Source organism: Corvus kubaryi, unplaced genomic scaffold, assembly GCF_017639235.1.
Source record: "Corvus kubaryi isolate FWS band 111438036 unplaced genomic scaffold, C.kubaryi_AGA036_p1.0 37353, whole genome shotgun sequence".
In the NCBI taxonomy this organism is placed as follows: Eukaryota; Metazoa; Chordata; class Aves; order Passeriformes; family Corvidae; genus Corvus; species Corvus kubaryi.
This window is the reverse complement of record NW_024581115.1, coordinates 1,288,500-1,308,008: the sequence shown is the minus strand read 5'-3', so window position 1 is coordinate 1,308,008 and position 19,509 is coordinate 1,288,500. Positions and strand designations below refer to the sequence as shown.

Here is a 19,509-nt window from a genome sequence, read left to right as displayed (position 1 = left end):
GGAGCAAGCACCCTGGTTCTGCCAAGGGAACTAGCACTGCCACCCTCACTGCTCACCACAGACAGGAGGAGGATGCCTAGGGTGGAAACAATCCAGTGACAGACCCCCAGCTCAATAACAAAACACCATCCACCAAACACTACCCAAACAGGAATCTGAAAACATCTTTATCAAGAGAGGCCTGCTTTCCCTTGGGGTTTGGACTGGTGAGTGGAACTTGTCTGTGTGTTTAGCCGGCACCTGGGACAGGTGCTCCCTGCTGAATTCTCCAGGCAGGCTGCAAAGCTCACACCAACCCCGAGGCTGAGCAGCCTGGGGATGTTCAGCCCCAGGGACAGTTACCACAGCACTGCTGCTTGTGCCGCTTGAGCAGTGCTGGGAATGCCAAGTTAAAGGCATCCCAACACTTCCAAATTGCCACTAGAGAACATCTCAGGTATCTTATGTCCATTCCCTTCCCTGTGACAGTGGTTGGTGTTTTTATTCAGACAAATGATGACTGAAACACAGCAGGATGGAGGAGCAGCCTCTGGCTGTTGGAGCACAGGCTGAGAAAGGAAGGCAGAAAGCACCCACACCCTGGAGCCAGCTCTGCTGTGCCATCCCGATCACTCTTTTGTCAACTATTTTTAGCTTTAACCTTATGGCACCTATTGATGGGTGAAAGCAATCAGCAGCAGAGCCCAACATCCTGCGCTTTTTAAAAACAGCAAAGCACAGAGAAAACATTCAGTCAAGCACATGATGTGACCATGATAGGCTTGGCCTTCAGGGACATCTCGTGGCTAAACACACCAGACCCAAGTAAAGAATTGTGTAGATGTTCTGAGCAGGAGGGGTACTTAAGCAAGAAAAAAAGAACTATGAAAAATTTTAGTATCTTCTCTTTAGCTTGCTCATTCCAGCCCCAACAATGTGCATTTTATAGAATATCCTGAGTTGGAAGGGACCCACAAGGCCACTCAAGCCTCCCACTTCCTTACCTAGAACTGGGAGATGGCAACACAATTTCTTACCATAATCACAAATAATTAAGAGGAATGTGGAGCATAGGATTGGAACAGCAGCCTGCTTTTAGACCTTTTTTTGGTAGCAGGAAGAAAAATGAATACTGTTTAATTTAAACAAATACAATTCAAACAAGAGCACTCTAAGATAGATCCTTAAATGAAGCCCTTCGTTTAATAGAATTACTTTTTGATGCACAGGATACTGTGTTATAAAAACATGACCTAAGAGTCTATCCAATATTCAAACTACCTGCAGCATCCCAGACATCTTCTGGAAAGTTCCATCTGTAAAACTGAAATATTTGCTATCACTGTTTCATTTAGACTCAGCCTACTTGTTGCACTTCTAAAACCTACAGGCATAGAAAATACAAAAGCAAGTGCTTTTAAAAACATTTGCCTCAGGAAGACCAAGAAATCCCATCTCTGTACTGCAGCAAACAGTACTAGAAAAAGCACTATCCTTACTGCTGAGAGGAATCAGCCTCAAGAGCTGTAATTAGATGGAAGGGAAAAAAGAAAAGACTAATTGATATGCTTGTTTTTCAGACAAACACATTTTTATTTCAGCTTGTCTATATTTTATGCAATGATACTCCTGTAGTGATAGGAGCAAAATTATGTATTTTTCAATGTTCTAAGCTGAAAAAAAAAATCGCAACATATAATAGTATAAGAAAATTGATCCAGAACAGCAAAAAGGGAAAAGCAAGTTCTAAACAGACCAAAATTTAGACAGAAATATATTTTTTCCCAACGGAATGTTTTGGATTGCAGTCTTTCCTACTATTTTTAAAGCATTGGCTGAGCAGGCATGAGGGTTCTCAGCTTCAACTCGGGTTCCCTTTTGTCAGGAGTAGCCACAGCGTCACTCCCTGATGGCCCTGCCCAGGTGATGGAGGGGAAAAAAACACCACAAAGAATACAAGAGTTTCCAAATTGCACCAAATGTTTATTGTTAGTCTAGTACATTCAATATCATATTGACTAGAATACAGTAATTCAAAATATTTTTGGCGAATTGAAATTTTTTAAAAACCATTTCAAACACTCCAAAAAGCAAATGCCATGAAAAATTAACTTAAAATTAAAACAAATATATTCAAGCAATAGTTTCACTTTTGACTACAGAAAACCTTTAAAGGTATTTTAGTGGTTTTAACAGTACTGCATTTCAACAAAATACATGGACCCACAAAAAGTGGAAAATATTAAAATAGACAGATGTTAAAAAACTGAGGCATCCACATGTGCGAGACTGTGGTAGCAGAATCACCTGTCCAGCTGTTCCCTTTGCTCTCTTTTGTGGCAGTTCATTAGTTTGCTGTGGTGCTGCCACTTCTCTGATCACCTGCTACCACCACACAGCAATTCTTCAATGTCTTGAATTTAAAGTTTTTTCCTCTGGTAAATTCCCTATACAAATGTAAATATTCTAAAACTTGCAACCCTCTGGCAAATCTGAGCGAAGCGGGACCTTTAAAACATCCCTATCTTGCTATTTTTTGTTTGTAGACAGGCAATATCCAGAACAAAATCTGAAAAAGGCAACGCATTTTGGTTTTGTTCTTAAATACTGACATGAAAAACTGAGTAAATTAGAAAAAGGATAAAGTCAATCTTAATATAAGACATTCATTACATAGTGGGACAGGATACAATTATTGGACAGACAGGATTACAATGACTCTTCTACACTGGTCATTAAAGTACATGTTCTACACTCATGACTTGCTACCACAGCTGGATTTCCTGTACAGACAGACAGCAACACAGACCAGTTGGACTCTGTGTGAAGTCCCAGGATGAACTGTCAAGTTCTCCAAGCTCTGCACCCTGCCAGGCTGTGCTTGTGAAGAACCCTGAGCTCCAGGTGCTCAGCAATGCTTGCCTGCTGCTCCCACCAGGATTTCCCAGCAGAACCACCCCACCAAAAGCTGGTGGGACCAGTCAGTTTAAGTCCCTTTGGAAACCCAAGCCTCAATGTCACATGTGTGTACATGGTCTGGGGAAATGAGTGACCCTGGCTTGGATGGAGGGTATTCCTCACACAAACCCTCACCCTGGGCAGCACGGGTACAAACTGGAAACCTGGAGGAGAAAAATCACCTCAGCTATTCCTTTTACAGCTCTTCACCACAAATAAAGCCAACCTAAGGTCTGGTTCATGGTACTGCAAATGAGCAGAATGCTGCCATGTTAGAACTCAGCAGAATCACATTCAGGTTTTAGTTTGTAAAAGTGGTTATTACAATTACACCTCCAACACAACCTTTGGGAGAGGTACGATGTTCTCTCTTCAGGACCGGGTGTGGAATGTAACCATTTCTTGCAAGATTTTGCAACATTAGTAGCTGCATAGATGACAGTTGTGTGTCTTCAATAAATGTACTTTTAAAGTTTACAAAAAACACAAAAATTTTCTATAAAAGTCACATTATACCAAGATAACGGGTGGTAAAAGTAGATTAGCTGTCTCTGATTCATGTTTAAGAAATGACTCGTGGAAAGGTGATAGAAACCAATTTCAGGTCAAGAGAATTACATTTCCACTATTGCACTGACTTCACCATTTGAATCCCTAATTTAGAAAAATTCACGTAGTTAAAAATTGTAAAATTAAACTAGGATACAAAATTTGTTTGTAAACATCAGGTAGCCAGTTCTGCTAATGTGGAATGGACTCTTGGTTACTGCAGTACAGTATCTTGGTTATTTACAGCACTTGCCATGTGATGAGCAATGGCAGGACACAAACATCAGTTCACAGTAATTGTGTTCACAGAACTACCAAAGTCAGTGCAGTTTTGCTGTGCAATTTTTCCAATTCCCCCAAATTCCTTAAGTCAAATAATACTGTTACAGAGGCCAAGTGCCGATTACTTCTTTATATATATCTATATATCTATAGATATAGATGTATAGAGATATACATAATCTCATAAGTGACGAATGATGTCTGCAGGACTTCTGTAAAGGTACTTCCAAATGGCATAGTAATGGACAGCAGCTGCTGTGGCCACGAAGACGTGCCAGATGGCGTGGGCAAAGGGGATCACTCCGTCACTCTTGAAGAACACCACGCCCAGGCAATAGATCAAACCTCCCCAGGCCACCTCCTGCAGTCCTTCAGTGTTGCTCTGCCAGGGAACAAGGACAGGTCAGGGGCAGGGTGTAAAGGGGGCAAAGTGCATTTATGGACAAAATACAAAGTGCTCTTCTCCCCCAAGCAAAGGGAGCTGGCTGCAACAGCTCAGAATATCTTGGGTGGGACAGTGAGAAATGCAGTGTATTTATATTTCACTGTGAAATGCACAATAATGTGTTTATATACTATGTCCCCATAGCACTAGAGAAGTTATACTGGGATAACTCAAGAACTAAAACAAGTTTGATGGTTTGCTTCATCAGCAGAGCAGACAGAGACAAAAAACCCCACGTTACTCTGTGAAAGTGTGAGTTTAATGCAGCTTCTCCCAGCTGCATGAAACTCCCAGCAAGACTTTGATACAGCCAGTTAAGGCATTAACTTGAAAATGTGTCAGGTTTATATTAGCAGCAGAGAGGGTTAATCAACACTATTTAAAATGTATAACTATAAATAAGTTTGGAGTAGAATGCTTTTCAGATGCACCAAGAAACCCAAGCTCTCTTTATCTACACAATGCAGCCCAGATTGAACAGAACAAGGCAGCATTTCACTGAAATGTAAACTATAAATCCAAACTATAACTGGTTGTATTTGGTTGTTCTGCAGAGAACATTTACAATTACAGTGTACTAAAATGAACATCTCTGCAGAAGAAAGAGTTGCACTGGAATTGAAGCTGGTTATAAAAGGCACGTTTTGTTTGTTTGCACTGTTAATAGTCACATTCCTTACCATGGATGTCACTACCAGAGCAGGAGAAAATCCCATCGCTAAATAGAAAAAGAGTTCAACGATCTTATACCTAAAAAGGAACAATTTGAGTCATTTAAGGAGGTGTACAAAAGGATGAACATTTCCTTCAATAGTAAAAAAGAGTATTTTAAATTATGTGTTGGTATGAGGTCATTAGTCAAAAAGCTTTTCATGCAGATAGATAACCAGTGTTCTACGACAAAATTAAAACTTGTGTTGATTTCTGCATTGTAGAGTTGCAGGCAGTACCTTCTCTAAATACTGCCTGGATGCCCTCATTTGCAATAAGTACCAGTGAGAATAAAACTCTGAGATAACTTAAACTTTCTTACTTGATGAGAACCTTGGTAGCTCATCTCCAAAACAAAGAAAGTTTGGTCTTGTTCCCTGAGGATAATTTTCAGTCTAAAGTTAAATGCAAAGAATAATTCTTACTTTTCATGGTAGAGAAATACATAAAGGGTTCCTCCAGCAGCCATCAGCCAGATAAACCATCGCATGTGAGACGCCAGAGGTCCCAGCTCACGGAGATTTAACCTGGAGGCACAAAGATTCCAAGAGAGAGTAGTGATGAGTGAACGGACCACACTGACACAAAAGCAGTAGGGACTGATAAAAACAAATAATTACTCAGAGGCTAAACTACAGAATGAGGGGGGAACAAACACTGGGACATTCTAGCCACAGAGAAGCAGAAGGTGTTTGCATTGATGGGTGGAAAGCATGAACTGAGGTATGTGGAATGTAAATAAACTGCTTTCTGATGTTTTCTAGCATCACTTTCTGTTCAGCAAGGCCCAGGCGATGACATTGCAGTGTCTGTCACAACACAGAATGTGGTCAATTGCATCCAAGAAGGCATCTACAGATTTTGGAAAACTGCAATGACAAATTGTTTACTTTGGAAAAGCTTTGATTCTGCAGCTGTGCTTCCCATTTCTTACCATGGTGCATAGGATGCTGCAATGAAGACGTAGATCATCATTCTGTCACACATGTGAAAGCAATGCTCCATTGTCCTAGGGAGATTGAGACAGAACAGGTCACCATGACATATTTTGGAAAGAATTTTGCATCACCTCATTTTCCTGATGTGCTTTGGAATCACTTTGGGGAAAACATCATCAGCTCCATGCCTCTTAAAACCATGTGGAGGACCTGAGACACATAAGAGCTGAACACTTCTGCAGTTCTCTCCCCTTCTCCACCTACCTTGCATCCCTGTCACATCAACTCTACCTAATCCAGACACTGTTATGATTTAGCGACCACTGACTAAACCCAATTTGTGGCCCAGAATTTATTTAAGGGTCTTACATGGGACCAAAAATATAAAATAAAAAATAAATCACGACAGTTTTGCTATTTGCTCCCAAGGAGGTTTCCTGCTCATTGGCTGGGCACTGTATTCTCTTGGCAAAAGCTGTGTTCCTCAAAGCATTTGAGCATGCCATAGTCCCAGAGAGTGTCTTCATTTCTGCAATGGGCTATTATCCATCAACCACTTACATTATGTTTTTCCCATTCTGCTTTTGGATTAAGAGCCACTAGGGCCTACAAAACAGCAGAACTTCAAATTCACTGGTACGTGAGCTTGGCTCACTATTACTTCCAAAAAAATCAAGGGTGATTCAGTAGAAAGTACCACTCCAACCTCCTGTAAAATTGGTTTTGACTGAGAAACACAATGGGGAAACATCACAAGAAAGTGAAGCATTTTCTACTGCTACCTTAAGTGACTCTTTTTCCAGGAAACGATGTGGAACACGGTGGAGACGATGAAGAGGGCACAGAGCCCCACCCCGTACATCCATGCTGTTATCTTCTCCCAGCGGTCATCGGAGAGCCGGTGGAGGAGGGCACTGCCCACGATGGCAGGAACAATGAGGAACTGGGAAAACAAAGGCCATTGTCAGGTCTTTGCCGTGGTGCCACCCACAGAGCAGCACCAGCAGACAGAGAGAGCTTGGCCCCAGCCAGAGAAAGTTTAGCCATTCAATTTTAAGTTGACACATCAGCACACCAAAAATTCAACAATGTCTCAGGTATAGTTTAGATCTGGTTTTTCTAAATTTCTCCCCCCATGGTGCCAGGGAAGGTTACTGACTCCTCTAGCCATGACAGCAAATTCTTTTGTCTAATTTTATAAGTACTAGCAGTGATTTTATTTTCATATTCTGCCTCATGTTTTAAAACTATGTTGATCTTACTCTAGGCTTGGATTTAAGCCACCTCTTGTGCACAGACACAGAGCACAGGACAGACCAAAATAAACTTGAAGCCCAAACGAAAAAACTTAAGCATTTAGCAAAGTCCTGTTGCAAGTACTAAGCAATAGTTTTGCAGAACTTGGGTTTAAGCTATCATAAATAAATTAGCCACAAACTTCTCTCATGAATAGATTTTTAATGCACAAAGATATTCTTCTAATGCAGTGTATCCAACTCTGTTTTCCTTCCCACCTCCCTCTCAAGCATATTGTGCCGGTTTGGACATCACCCCAAGACACACATTTAATTCATTTCTTCCAAAACAGGCCTTCTTCAAACATCATGATGGAATTACCATGCTTGCATGAAGCATCTAAGAAGTGGCTGCAGGCTTCACATACGTTTAAAACTACACTCCCTTCCAGAATAAAATACACAATGTACCTCTATCTCCTTCAGGAAAAGGCAGAAAGAAAATGGGGGAGAAGGACAAAACAACCCTAAAACCCCTAAAAAACACCCTATGCCCAACAAGTATTTGAAGAAGAGAGCTCACTAACTCAGACATTTCTACCCATCTCCTTCCACTATCAAGGCCAATCTTTGTCAGCCTTCTAAGTTACAAAGACTGCACAAATTCCCTTCCAGGCCCTACAGCATGTCTTAAGATGTTAATTTGTTCCCTTGAATTGCAAATGAGCTGCTTAGGTTAAATTCTTGGTAATTTAACCCAAGTCTCATATGTTAAACAATAAAGCCAGGAACAAGCAATATTTAAACAAATCTGGCCACTTTGCATTACAGGTTTGATAGCTCAGACTGCAAAGTTCTAGTCTAGACTGACCTGTCTGTCCTTTATCTAATTACAGACCAGAGGAAATCGAGGTTCTGCTCAGTGCACAGGATGCAGAGCAAACTGAATGGATCTGAGAAGAAGCTGGTTGAGCCAGAGAATAACAACAAAAAACAAGTGGCTATTCCTTCTGGCTTTGAAGTACATCAGCTGTAGCTTCATTACTATTAAATTTCCTAATGTTTTGCAAAATTTAGTATATTCCAAAAGCTGCAGAGCCGTGGAAATGAAAAGTATGGCATTGATACATTCACAGCACTGGGACTAGAGGTGAAAACACTTCCTGAGCTTTGTAATGAAACGATGGAAGTTGACATCGTGCACTTTAAGGCCAGAAATAGTCTGCCAGCCTGGCTTCTCATTTATCACCAACCGTAAGTTTCCATGCACACATCCTGGATAGTCCCCAAATTCAGGGAAGGTTGAAATGTGTCACTCCTCAGGAGATCAGTCACTCCTGTTTTCCACACATGACACACAGTGTGAATGAAGTGTGGCTGAAGCCCCTGGGACAGCCAGGAACTGATGAGATGTGACAGCTGTTTCATTAGTTTTTGCAGGGGACAGGATACTCAGCTCCAGAAATGGTGCTGTAGCCATGGCCCTAAGCTGTGCAGTCCCACCGTATTCACATTCCTCGGTTTCCTTCCCCATTTTCCGTGCAAATTTCTGTTTTGACTAAACTTGACAGAGAACTAAAAGGTTTCAGAGAGATTAAGTACTCATAAATACCAGGTAAAATACTAAAATCCTACTAATTCTCTACAACAGCCCAGGCATGAGCTGCTCAGGGCCTCTGACAGAGACCATTTTATAGGAAAGGAGCCCTCTTTGGAAACAAGAGTTAGATATTACACAGAATAACCTGCCTTTCTTACACAGACACACCAGCTTTTTACTAATCTCCTCAAATATTTCACAAGCTAAGCTGTGACATGGGATGCTCAAATGGACCAACACAAAGTTCAGTGTCAACCACTTTTTCCAGTAATTATTGTGTATAAAATAATACAGTTGAAACAAAGATGCAATTCTCTTATCACGTCTCTCTTTGCACCTTCAGAATCAAGAGTACAGCACATGAATGAAGACCTTAATCCCTTTTTTGCTTTGTCCTGGTTTTAAAGAACAATTCTACCTCTCACAGGCAACAGCACTGTATTCCATAAGAAGGACTGATTGTTTTTTCTAAGTGCTCTTTTTGGAAACACTTTCCCCTCTGTGCCTGACAGGCACCATGGGAACAGTCCGACAAAACAAGAGATGTTTTATTACTCCTTTTTTTGGTCAAAAATAGCTAGATGAAATACAAAATCCAGAAATTATACCCTGCTGTTCCAGCCAACTGGATAAAAGTTCTTTAGATGCCGTAACAGGTAACATATGGTACAATGGGCTCTACCCATCTTACAAAAGAAATACAAAATTTTAGTTAATAAAAAAAGGCAGACTTCCCCATGTTCACTTGAAAAAAATCACTTACACAAGAATTGCATTTTAATCTCCAGTTTTCAGAATGGAAAAGCCATCAATCAGCCCTTTAAAAGGAGATGAATTTACCAAAAAAGCAGTAAGGGAATCAGAACTAACAGAATGAGTGGGATTGTGCTATGTCATTTTACGGCATGACAAAGCATTTCTTAGTTGCCAATATTCCTTGAAAAAAAACTCCAGCTACAAGTCACAAAATCTTTGCTTATTTCATCATGGAGTGCAAGTCTTCCAAATGAGTATCATCAAACCCAGTAACTTAATGTACTGTGAGCAAACCCAGAACTGTGATGTGCCAATTTACTAATTTTAGTACCTTGATTAATCCTGGCTGCATCAGAAGTGGGGCTGGAAGAGAGATCTGCAGAACAAGAGAGAAGGCAACAGTTTCCTAAGCTTTCTAGAGAAATGCCAGAACAAAATGAGAGAATGAAGTGAAAAGCTCTTTGTAATAAGGAGGAAGATAAAGGACTAAAATATGGTTTTTTACAGCTGTAGATAGGAATCTTTCAGAACAGATTTCAGCACAACCCCCCGTGTGATGTATTTTGGGAAACCAACTACCACAAACTCTGCTGTCACAATGAGCAAAGAGCCTTAAGGCACAAGGAAGGAGGCTGACACAATAAGCTGTGAACCTGATCAGGGTCAATTCAGGGAAATTACACTCTGGTTACCAACTTACAGCAAAATATCCAGTACCTTCCACCTGTCTGTGTTGCTTATGGCACTGTTCCACTGTATTTTACCTGTATTCTTTCCATAATTCTCTAGACAATCTCTGCCACAGAGAGCTTTAAAAATGTGTTGGAAGTTTTGCTTTTGTATATAACATTCATGGAAAATGAAGTTACTTTCCTTGCACATCATGCAGGCAGCAACAATGCCCTTCGATGCACGAGCCACTGCAGCAGAGCGTGGTGTTACTGCTGCAGTCTCACGAGCCTCTCACTGGGAGGGAAACACCAAGGGCACAAAGGTGGTCCACGCACTTCCTTTTTGGAAAGGAAGGCAACAGAAAGATCAGTAAAGCTGCCAAACACCACCCCCTGCCAAAAATGTGACACTTAGAGGGAACCATCTCCAGCTGCCTGCTCCAGGAGTGCACTCCTGTCACCATCTCTCCCTACTTTTCAATTTTCCCCTAATTTTAGGAGACCAGTAACATGGAGTGGGAGGCCCACAAGCAACTTGGGCTGTGCAACACACAGAGCAGAGAAACTGCTCTATTCCCACTGTCAGACATTTTCATCGGGAGAGCCCTTCTGAAATTCTGATGACCCCTTCTTCCATGCTCAAATGGCCTTCTAAATGCTCTAAGTCTCATTTTTAAAATATTTATACTCCTTCTGTTTTTCCATACACTTCAAAAACCCAGCCTGGAATACAGACTATAATTCATTTTAGGAATAGTTACTCCTTTTAAGGCAGTTGGAAGAAACATTTAGAGCAGTATAAAGCAAGCCATATCTAAATTCTGAGGTTTTAACACAGCAGGGTCTATCTTTTGTCTGATAAACCTTACACACACTAGAAAGCTTCATGATAAAAGAGCCATCTTTCCCCTCCAATTCTTACAACCCCTGCATTTCTCATGCACTGTTTCTTTCCTGTTCCTCTAAACACAGAGAACAGTTTTTTCTGTCTGTTTTCAACTACATTGCTGCCATTCCTCTCTCACAGTGTCTGAACACAAGTCAGTGCTTCATTTAAAGCCAAAAAAAAAAAAAAAAAAAAAAAAAAAAAAAAAAAAAAGAGCAAGACATTTAAAATAGCCTTACAAGTTAGAAATTTGAAGATACCTTATGATGCCACACAAAGTTACCTTCTAAGTATTGTACCAAAAAGTTGTGCCGGGGATTCTATACCCTCCTTTATCCTTGCTTTTTTGTTATTTGTTTTTTTTATTAAGCAGCTGCCTAAACTGATTCCTGTGTATTTTTAAGTCCAAAACCAGATGGGATACCTACTGAGAAGTACAGCCACACTCAAAGTAGAAGTTGACTGCTTCCTGAATTACAAATAAAGGTTTGGAATAAAAATATATTGGAAAACCATTGTTGAACTCTGTTCTGTAGAATCATCAATGTCTAATTGAAAACTGGCACTGTAATCTAGCAGCAAAGACTCAGGCATTTGACCATCTCACATTTAGTAAGTCTGCAACACAAAGGAGATGAAAACATCCCCCCCATCTTTTTCTGTGCTTTCCCAGCCTAGACTCCCATTTCAGGACTTCAAATATTGATCAAAAGTTATTGCATATTTATTTTAACAGTTCATGGTAGGTTTTAGCAGGTAGTTTGACTGCTCAAAAGTAATTACTCAGAAAGTAATTAGACAGCTCCACCACAAACTACAGCCTACCAGAAAACACTGATCCATCTTGGCTGTCACCTCCTGCTGACAGGCAGGAGTAAAACATGCCTGTTTTTCAACTAGGTGAAAGCTGAAATTGCTAATGAGCACACCAACTTCTGCCAGATATTTTGAAATCTAACTTTTTGGCCAGAGCAAACAAGGTTTGCACAAGGATTATGAGATAAACTACATATTTGTGCTAACTAACAGAATGTTGCTTCATTCCCTAGGCAAATAAGCATATATTTACATAATGCTGTACATGAGACCCTTGGCTTAAGAACACAGAAGCTTCAGTCAACTTTTCTAAATGCAAAACCAAGGTGATTCTGTTTTTACCAGCACCATGGAGCTGTCTGTTGGTTATTTATGAAGTACACACAGGGGATCCTTAAGAACAGAGCTCCTTCTAGAACTGAAGAGTCCTGGGCAGTGCTTTGAGCTTTCATATCTACAGCTCACTCAGACACACTGGAGATAAGAGACTGAGGACATAGTCAAACATACTTCAGATGTTTGGAGTAGAGAGACTGAGGAGAAGCACAAGCTGCTTTTATAAAAGGGCAAATGCTATCTTAAAAAGCAAAAAACCACATTTTTAAGTCCTTTTCAAAGTGCCAGACAGCAAATTAAACTTCCTAATTACTAAAAGAAAAAAACAAATCAAAGAGGACTGCTTTTGTTATTCTTTATGTGAATACCATATACTCAAATCTAGAATAAGTCGTTACATTACGAAAATAAGGGCAGACTCGAAATTTCAACAGGGCTGTCAGCATCATCGGGGCCTCTTGCAAAATAGCAGATTTCTTGAACTAAACCACTCCAGCTCCTGTAGCTCATACCCACAGACAGTCTGATGAAGCCTTCCCATTTCTTACATGGATAAATCTTTCTTGTACTTCCAGTATACAATTTGCACAGTATTATGTCAGCACAGACCTGGGAAATCCACCTTGCAGGCTAACTAGTAGTGGCCTATACCCCTTTACTGCAGGCATCCTTTGACTGGAACAGAGGGAAAATATCAAGTTAATGACCTGTAACATTGGTGAAAAGGAATCTTAGGAAGTATCTGGAGCTCCAAGAGATTCAGAACATCACCAAACATCTATTTTTCTGGAATGTTATAGCTAAAGCTTATATGCACAAAACCAGAGAGGTTGTAGATATGAACAAAGTGAGGCAAAGGTAAGCATTTAGCAATCCAAACCCACAAAAATTTACTGAAACATCTGGTAAAAAAAAAAAAAAGGAAAAGAAGCCAGAAGTGTACTTACTGCATGTGTGTAACAGTTAGCAGCATGTTCATAGCAAGTGGGTTTGTAGCGGCTGTTGGCTGGAGCTGGGTGGTTCATGAACCTGTTGAATAATTAAGAAGTACTTTTAGGAAACTTACTAAAACATCTCTCTGAGTGTCATGAAGGAAATGAAGGAATACCTCCAACCTAGTAGTGTTAAGAATTATAAGTACAGACATGTTCAAAGTAACTGTGATTGAAATTGCAAGCTCTCCCAAGTAAAGCCTCTTACCAGAAGCACATGTTAAATAAATTCCTGGGACTGCCTGGTGCAGGGGATGGTTATCTTTAACCAAGACTTCACACAGAGCAGTCACACTCCCCCTTTTCTGATGGTTTGGTCAGATGAAGAATGAACTATTTCCTATTTAAATGCATAGCAAGAACTCAAATTACTCTTGAAATATGGAGTTCATCATAGCTGTCATGGGTTACTCTTCTTTTCAGAAGTTCTTAAAATTGCAGCAATATTCCAGTTTGAAACAGATGAACACTGACTTTTTGACTCTTATAGCAAGCAATATTTGTGTTTGGAGCCTGAAGTGGCTCATTTTTTCCAATCTTGTATCTTTTACCAAGATCCAAACTACACAGGGATGATGAAAGGAGACTCTAATGGTCAATTCCAAAGAGGAAGTATTTCAAGAGGTTTGCCATAGATATTCCACCTTTTTCTCTAAGAATTTTCAAACATTCTAACAACCATCAATCACATGAAACACAGTCCATGCAAGCCGAACAGAATATGATGAAACCTGAGAAAGTTTTGGAAGAACTTGCCAATACAAATGTTTCATTTAAGTATATTAAAAAACCCAAACACTTGAGTTGTTTCTGTGAAAGCCAATAATTTAAATCTGTACAGGAACAGCTGTGAAAGACAGCACACACCTATATGCAACAGTCAGAGGAAAGCTGTGAACTTCTCCAGCTCCAGTCTGTTATCCCAGCACTGCTGACAGTCCTATAAAAGTGATTATCTTTCACCAATAATTCCAGTTTACTCCAGACTATTCTAAAACTATGCCCTGACAATTAGTCAGGTATCCAAGAAGCCAGGAACAGCTTCACAAGCAATACAGAACATGTCTGTATGCTCAGAACTGAGAGCAGCTTTGTTACCTAGATTTATACAAAAAGCTTGTTAGACAAACTTTGGTCCTTCCCCATGTCCCCAATGGTTTAAGTCAAAACGAGTCCTATTTTTATGACATCCATAAAATCTTGGCAGACCTCAAACCAGGGAAAAACAAACAAACAACTAAAAAAATCCAATCCAAATCTTACGGTTGGCATAAGCCGTTCCAGATTTCTGGGATATTTCACGTGGTTTTCTTGTCTGATTTATTAAGTGACTTTTAAACCATTTTTTCCTAAACTGATACATGAAAATGTAGCAGCATTGGGAAAATAACACAGTGTCATGACCCCTCCCCAAACTGTGGCAATTTCAAGAAACAGTTTCAATTGTTACTAATACAAAGGCTAAGAAAAATGTGAATTTAATTCACAGACAGTGAGCATAAATGGTTGTTAGCAAATTAATAACCCTCCAGGAGTTAAGATAGGGTTAAAAATAGCAATTCTTTTGTCAGCGACAAATGGCACCTTGCTCTCCTCTCCAAGAAGACAATGACACTGTCATCACAAAGGCTCGTGGGATATTTGGATTTTTTTTTTCCCAGGGCTTGTAGGTCTTCAACAGCTGCTGAACACCATCTCTGCATCCTCTAAAGATGGAACATTCAGTTTGCTCAGTTCTGCTTCCAAGTTAGGAAAATGTTTAAAAATAAAAGCATCTGTTGGCTCAGCAAGTGGCCAGGCTTGGACTGCCCTTGTCCAACTCCCTAAATTCAAAGTCATGGGAAACTCTGCACTTATCACATCTAGAATATCATTACATTTCTCTGTGGTGGTACCTTGGAAGTCTCACAAGAAGTAAAAAAATAAAAAAGAAAATCAAACAAACTCAAACCTGAAGAACCAAAAGGAATAAGCTTACACTCTGTAGTAGCTTTATAATTCCTGTTGTTCCAAATTTCTATATAAGATATTATTATCGTATAAAAAACTATAAATAATTGAAGCCTCCCAATGTGATCTTCTATTATCCAACATTAGACTACTTTTAATCTTTTTTTCCTTTTTTTTTTTTAGTAGAAAATACACGGCATCTTTCTAAAGCAATCACATTGGATCTAGGGGCAATGTTAGATTTTAGAACTATGAACAAACACTTTAGAAATAGGACCTCTTCCTCTCACTAATTTAAAGACAGTTATTAGCCACAGAACAGAACACAAAATAACAAATCTATCCTTGCTCTGTTACCTGCATACTGAGTTGGGTTTTTTTCCCTGTTTTGTTTGTGGCAGCACAGAACAATTCAAAGCACCACAGCTCCAGCAGAACTCCAGCATTAGCAACACCTCACCCATCCCCTTCACATCCATGTTTATACCAATAACACCAACACCACCAGTGTGTTTTGGCAGGAGGGGAAGAGTTCAGCTTTACCTCTGCCTTGCAGAAATGGGTCTCACAACATCCCAGCAACAACTTTGCTGTACATTTGATGGATCTGTACCTCTCTTTTCTGGAAGGGATCACCTGCAACAGGCTGCAGACCCTGATGCCAAATGCTGGAGAACATTTCCTCTGCACTAATCACAGGCAATGCTCTTAGTAAAGCAAAGTTTCAGTTATTCCCCTGTGCCTTTTGATAATTAACTATTTATAAACGTTATCAGGAACAACTTCAGAGGGAGGATCACTAACGAGGTGGTTGGAAGGGCAATAATTCCAGCCAGTGCTTCTCTCGAGCTGGTTTCATTTCCAGCTTGACAGTTCAGGTTTAATGTCTTAAGAAACAGATGTTAATTTTGAAAATAGCTGCTCTGTGATATTACTGATGTGCTCATCAAAACCAGGAAAATTATTTTGACACATACTGTTAAAGTCAGTCATATACTCCTGCAGTTATAGACACGTATGACATTGCAACACAAAGGCAAAAGAATGTGCTTGCAGACTTACATTCTAGAAGCAAAACCAGCTCTGCTCTTTCTTAAAGATAAATAAATAAACAAATAAACCCCATGCCATCACCAACAATGGGTGCTTCTTGTTTCCTGCCTCATGAATACTGCAACACAGGGACACTGTTCTTCCTCCTATCTACAGGTCATGTTTGCCTCTTCTGGAAAAGATAATTGTGGGAATTATCATCTCACCTTCCTAAAAGTGGAAGCTCAATAAAGAACATTCAGATGCTGTTTACTCCTAAACAAAGGCTCTCTATAACACAGACATTAAGGTTATTATCAAATGCAGGACAGTCTGACAAAGTCCCACTGAACTGGACTACAGTTTACAGGAAATGTCTTTAATTGAAGCCTTTTGATTCTCTAGCAAATCTCTAATGCATTCTTTAATAGCAGATCTGGTGAAACCAGTCATTTAATCAGAGGATATCACAAGGATGCAAAAATAATTCTCCATTTAAGATACTGACAATCCAAGATATCTAAGATAAAACATTAATGCCCTCAATACCAGAATATGAAAATTCTGAAATTAAGAGACTAAGAACTGCTTGCAGCCAGCCAGGAGAGCAGAATCCTTTTGCACTGAACTGAGCTGTGAGTTCCTTTTCACAATTTAAATTCTCAATGCTCAGGATCTGCTCAAGGAAGTCCAAGATTCAGAGTTTCACAGCAAGCAAACAACTTTTGATGAACACATTCCTAATATAAGCAGAAAAGAGATATTGAGAGAGACATATGACAATTTAAAACAAGAGGGAAGAAACTCATACCCCTCCCTTCACACTACTTGATCTTTCATCTTGAAATACTCCAAATATTTTAAATATTTAGCATAGAGACTGATCCATCCTTTGTGACAGACTCTAATCTCAAGCTCCTATTCATTTCCAAGGAGCAGATGCTGTATGTTTCCCAGAGACTCCAGAATTAAGAGAAGACAGTATTTGGGAGACAAAGCAGAAGGAAAATCCAAGAGTTCTTAATGTTTTGTCTTTGCATGCAAAGCCAGCTTAGAAAAAATAAATTACAAAATCCCAAATCTATTGCACGTATCTGTATGGCATGTGTCTGGCATCACAGCAAGCTTAGACCCAAAACTGCAAAAGGGAAATAAAATCTCGCCTTATTGATGGTTTCCAACTGCTGAATGAATTATTGCTTTAAGCATGAAGCAAAATGTCAGTAAAAACAGCAAGCACTGATAATGGCCACAAAGATCTGGATTTTTTTTAGTCTTTTCAGGAAGTATATTTCCTTTATTCAGCTCAAAAGACTTCATACTTCCTTTTACCAGCTTAAAAGCACATTCCCCCTTCTTGTGTCTTTCTTTCTTTGCGCTTTCCAGCAGCGGGAGAAGCCATTTAGACCTAATAAACCACAAATAACAGTGTATGAGAAACTGCAACAAGGCGGGTGTAACTCCACAAAACTGGCAGTAGCATACATCAAATGGGGTTAAAAATTGCTTCATTATTTAAATATATGCTTCGGTACCTAGGATGTTATCTAGACTCCTTGTTTTCGAGAGGAAAAACAAAACATTACAAGCAGGTCAAAACAGATTTGCACTACATTTTCCTGACGACCATTTAGATTAGATTTTGAAGAGAAACGAAAGTATTTATAGAAAGCTTCCTTGCTTTAACCAAATTGGCTGATATTTCCTCTTTACAAATTCATTCAAATAAAAGTAGATCCATATTCCTCTGCATTAGCTACCTTCCTTCCTGGATTTGACAGTATCTAGCTGTGGTTTGTAACTGTTCACATAATCTTTACTATCACTGAGCATCTGAGGCACAGAAATAATTCAGATCAGCACAGAAGCAGTTCCCTTATTTGGAAATATCAGTGAAATCACACGCTGTGTGAAGGTTCATGTACTTACAGCACGATACTAAAGATAAAAGGAAACCTGCAATACTCTGAGAATCCACAAACAACTCTGGTATCATACATAGATTGGGTCATGGAAAAAAGTGTCTGTGCATCCCACTGACCTCCCCAGCCTTCTGGCAAGTACAAAAGGCAGCAATTCAAGCAAAGAGTGGGCAGCAATCACAAGTCACCCCAGGTGCTGCAGCACATCTGAGCTCAGAGGCAAGGGACCAACCAACCGAGGTGTAAGCTAGCACAGAAACCACATCTGACTGCATTCATATTTTTCTGTTTCAGTTTTATTTCCCGTTTAATACTTAGATTATAGTTTCTTGAGTAAGTTGATGAAAGGAGAGCAGGGCAGCCCTATGGCAGGTACCTGGTCAGGGAAGCCACGGTGAAACCGGCCTCACCCAGGGATGGGCTGTCCATCAAGTTATCGGCCTGGCATCTGGACTTTGGGCAGTGAAAAACCAAAAGCCCACAGATATTTATCCAAGAATCACGATTGCAGTTAGCCAATCGACCCCCCCATGAACATGAGCAGCATCTTAAGCTGAACGAGGGTTGATTTTTAAGTTGAAAAAGCATAGATTTGCATTGGATACTAGGAAGAAATTGTTCCCTGTAAGGGTGCAGAGGCCCTGTCACAGAGAACTCGTGGCTGCCTCATCCCTGGAAGGGTCCAGGGCCAGGTTGGACAAGGCTTGGAGAAACCTGGGATAGTGCAAGGTGTTCCTGCCCATGGCAGGGGGTGGAATGAGACAAGCTTTAGGGCGCTTCCAACCCAGACCATTCCCTGATTCCATGATATTCAATGCGCCGTCGGAGGCAGCAGAACAAGGAGCTCCATCGCCCCGCGGGGGCACACGGAGCCGGCGGGTGCTGACCCAGCCCGGCCCAGGAGCCACAGGTCGGGCCCCGCGGGAGCGCTGCGATGCGCGGCTGCGACACACGGCCGGATGCGCGAACCTTCACCCATTTACCGGCGGCGATGAATAAACAAATACACAAACAAAAGCCACGCAGACCCTCCTCACCACCCCCCTCCCCCCACTCGCACCCCTTGGGACCCCGCTGCCCTCCCCGCCCGGCAGCAGCGAGAAAACCTCGGCTCCCCCACCCATCCCTCACCCCGCCCAGGGGTCCCATCCCGCGGGGAGCAGCTCGGGCAGGAAGGGGGATCCCATTCCGGCCGGGGGACGCGGCAAGCTTACCTCCGGAACCGCTCCCGGAGCCGCCGCATGGGTCCGGGGCGGGGGGTCGGGCCGGGGGGCTGCGGGCGGCTCCGGGGGCGGCTCGGGCTGGGCTCCGGGCCCGCATTGGCGAGCGAGCTGCCGCGGCGCGCAGGACGGCGGGCGCCGGGCGGGCTGAGCGCTGAGCCGGGCGGGCGGAGCCCAGCCCGAGCCGCCCCCGGAGCCGCCCGCAGCCCCCCCGGCCCGACCCCCCCGCCC

At 41.3% G+C, this 19,509-nt stretch overlaps 1 protein-coding gene across 5 annotated transcripts in view; it reads right to left on the bottom strand.

The window, feature by feature from the left end:
- Positions 1-1,941: 1,941 nt before the first annotated feature.
- The window catches only part of MMD (monocyte to macrophage differentiation associated), a 42,314-nt gene continuing 24,746 nt past the window's right edge, over positions 1,942-19,509 (bottom strand). Inside the window, exons 1-8 of one of the 5 annotated variants that reach the window (XM_042032368.1) lie at positions 19,273-19,398; positions 13,110-13,191; positions 9,785-9,829; positions 6,645-6,805; positions 5,859-5,933; positions 5,350-5,451; positions 4,894-4,963; positions 1,942-4,150 (exon numbers count right to left, since the gene is read on the bottom strand). In XM_042032368.1, the coding sequence (XP_041888302.1) occupies positions 3,950-4,150; positions 4,894-4,963; positions 5,350-5,451; positions 5,859-5,933; positions 6,645-6,805; positions 9,785-9,829; positions 13,110-13,191; positions 19,273-19,301 (765 nt within the window). In that variant the 5' untranslated portion in view covers positions 19,302-19,398 and the 3' untranslated portion in view covers positions 1,942-3,949. Of the gene's footprint in view, positions 4,151-4,893; positions 4,964-5,349; positions 5,452-5,858; positions 5,934-6,644; positions 6,806-9,784; positions 9,830-13,109; positions 13,192-14,738; positions 18,716-19,272; positions 19,407-19,509 lie in introns of those variants that run through there. The other 4 variants (XM_042032365.1, XM_042032367.1, XM_042032369.1 and 1 more) reach the window with 4 other exon arrangements.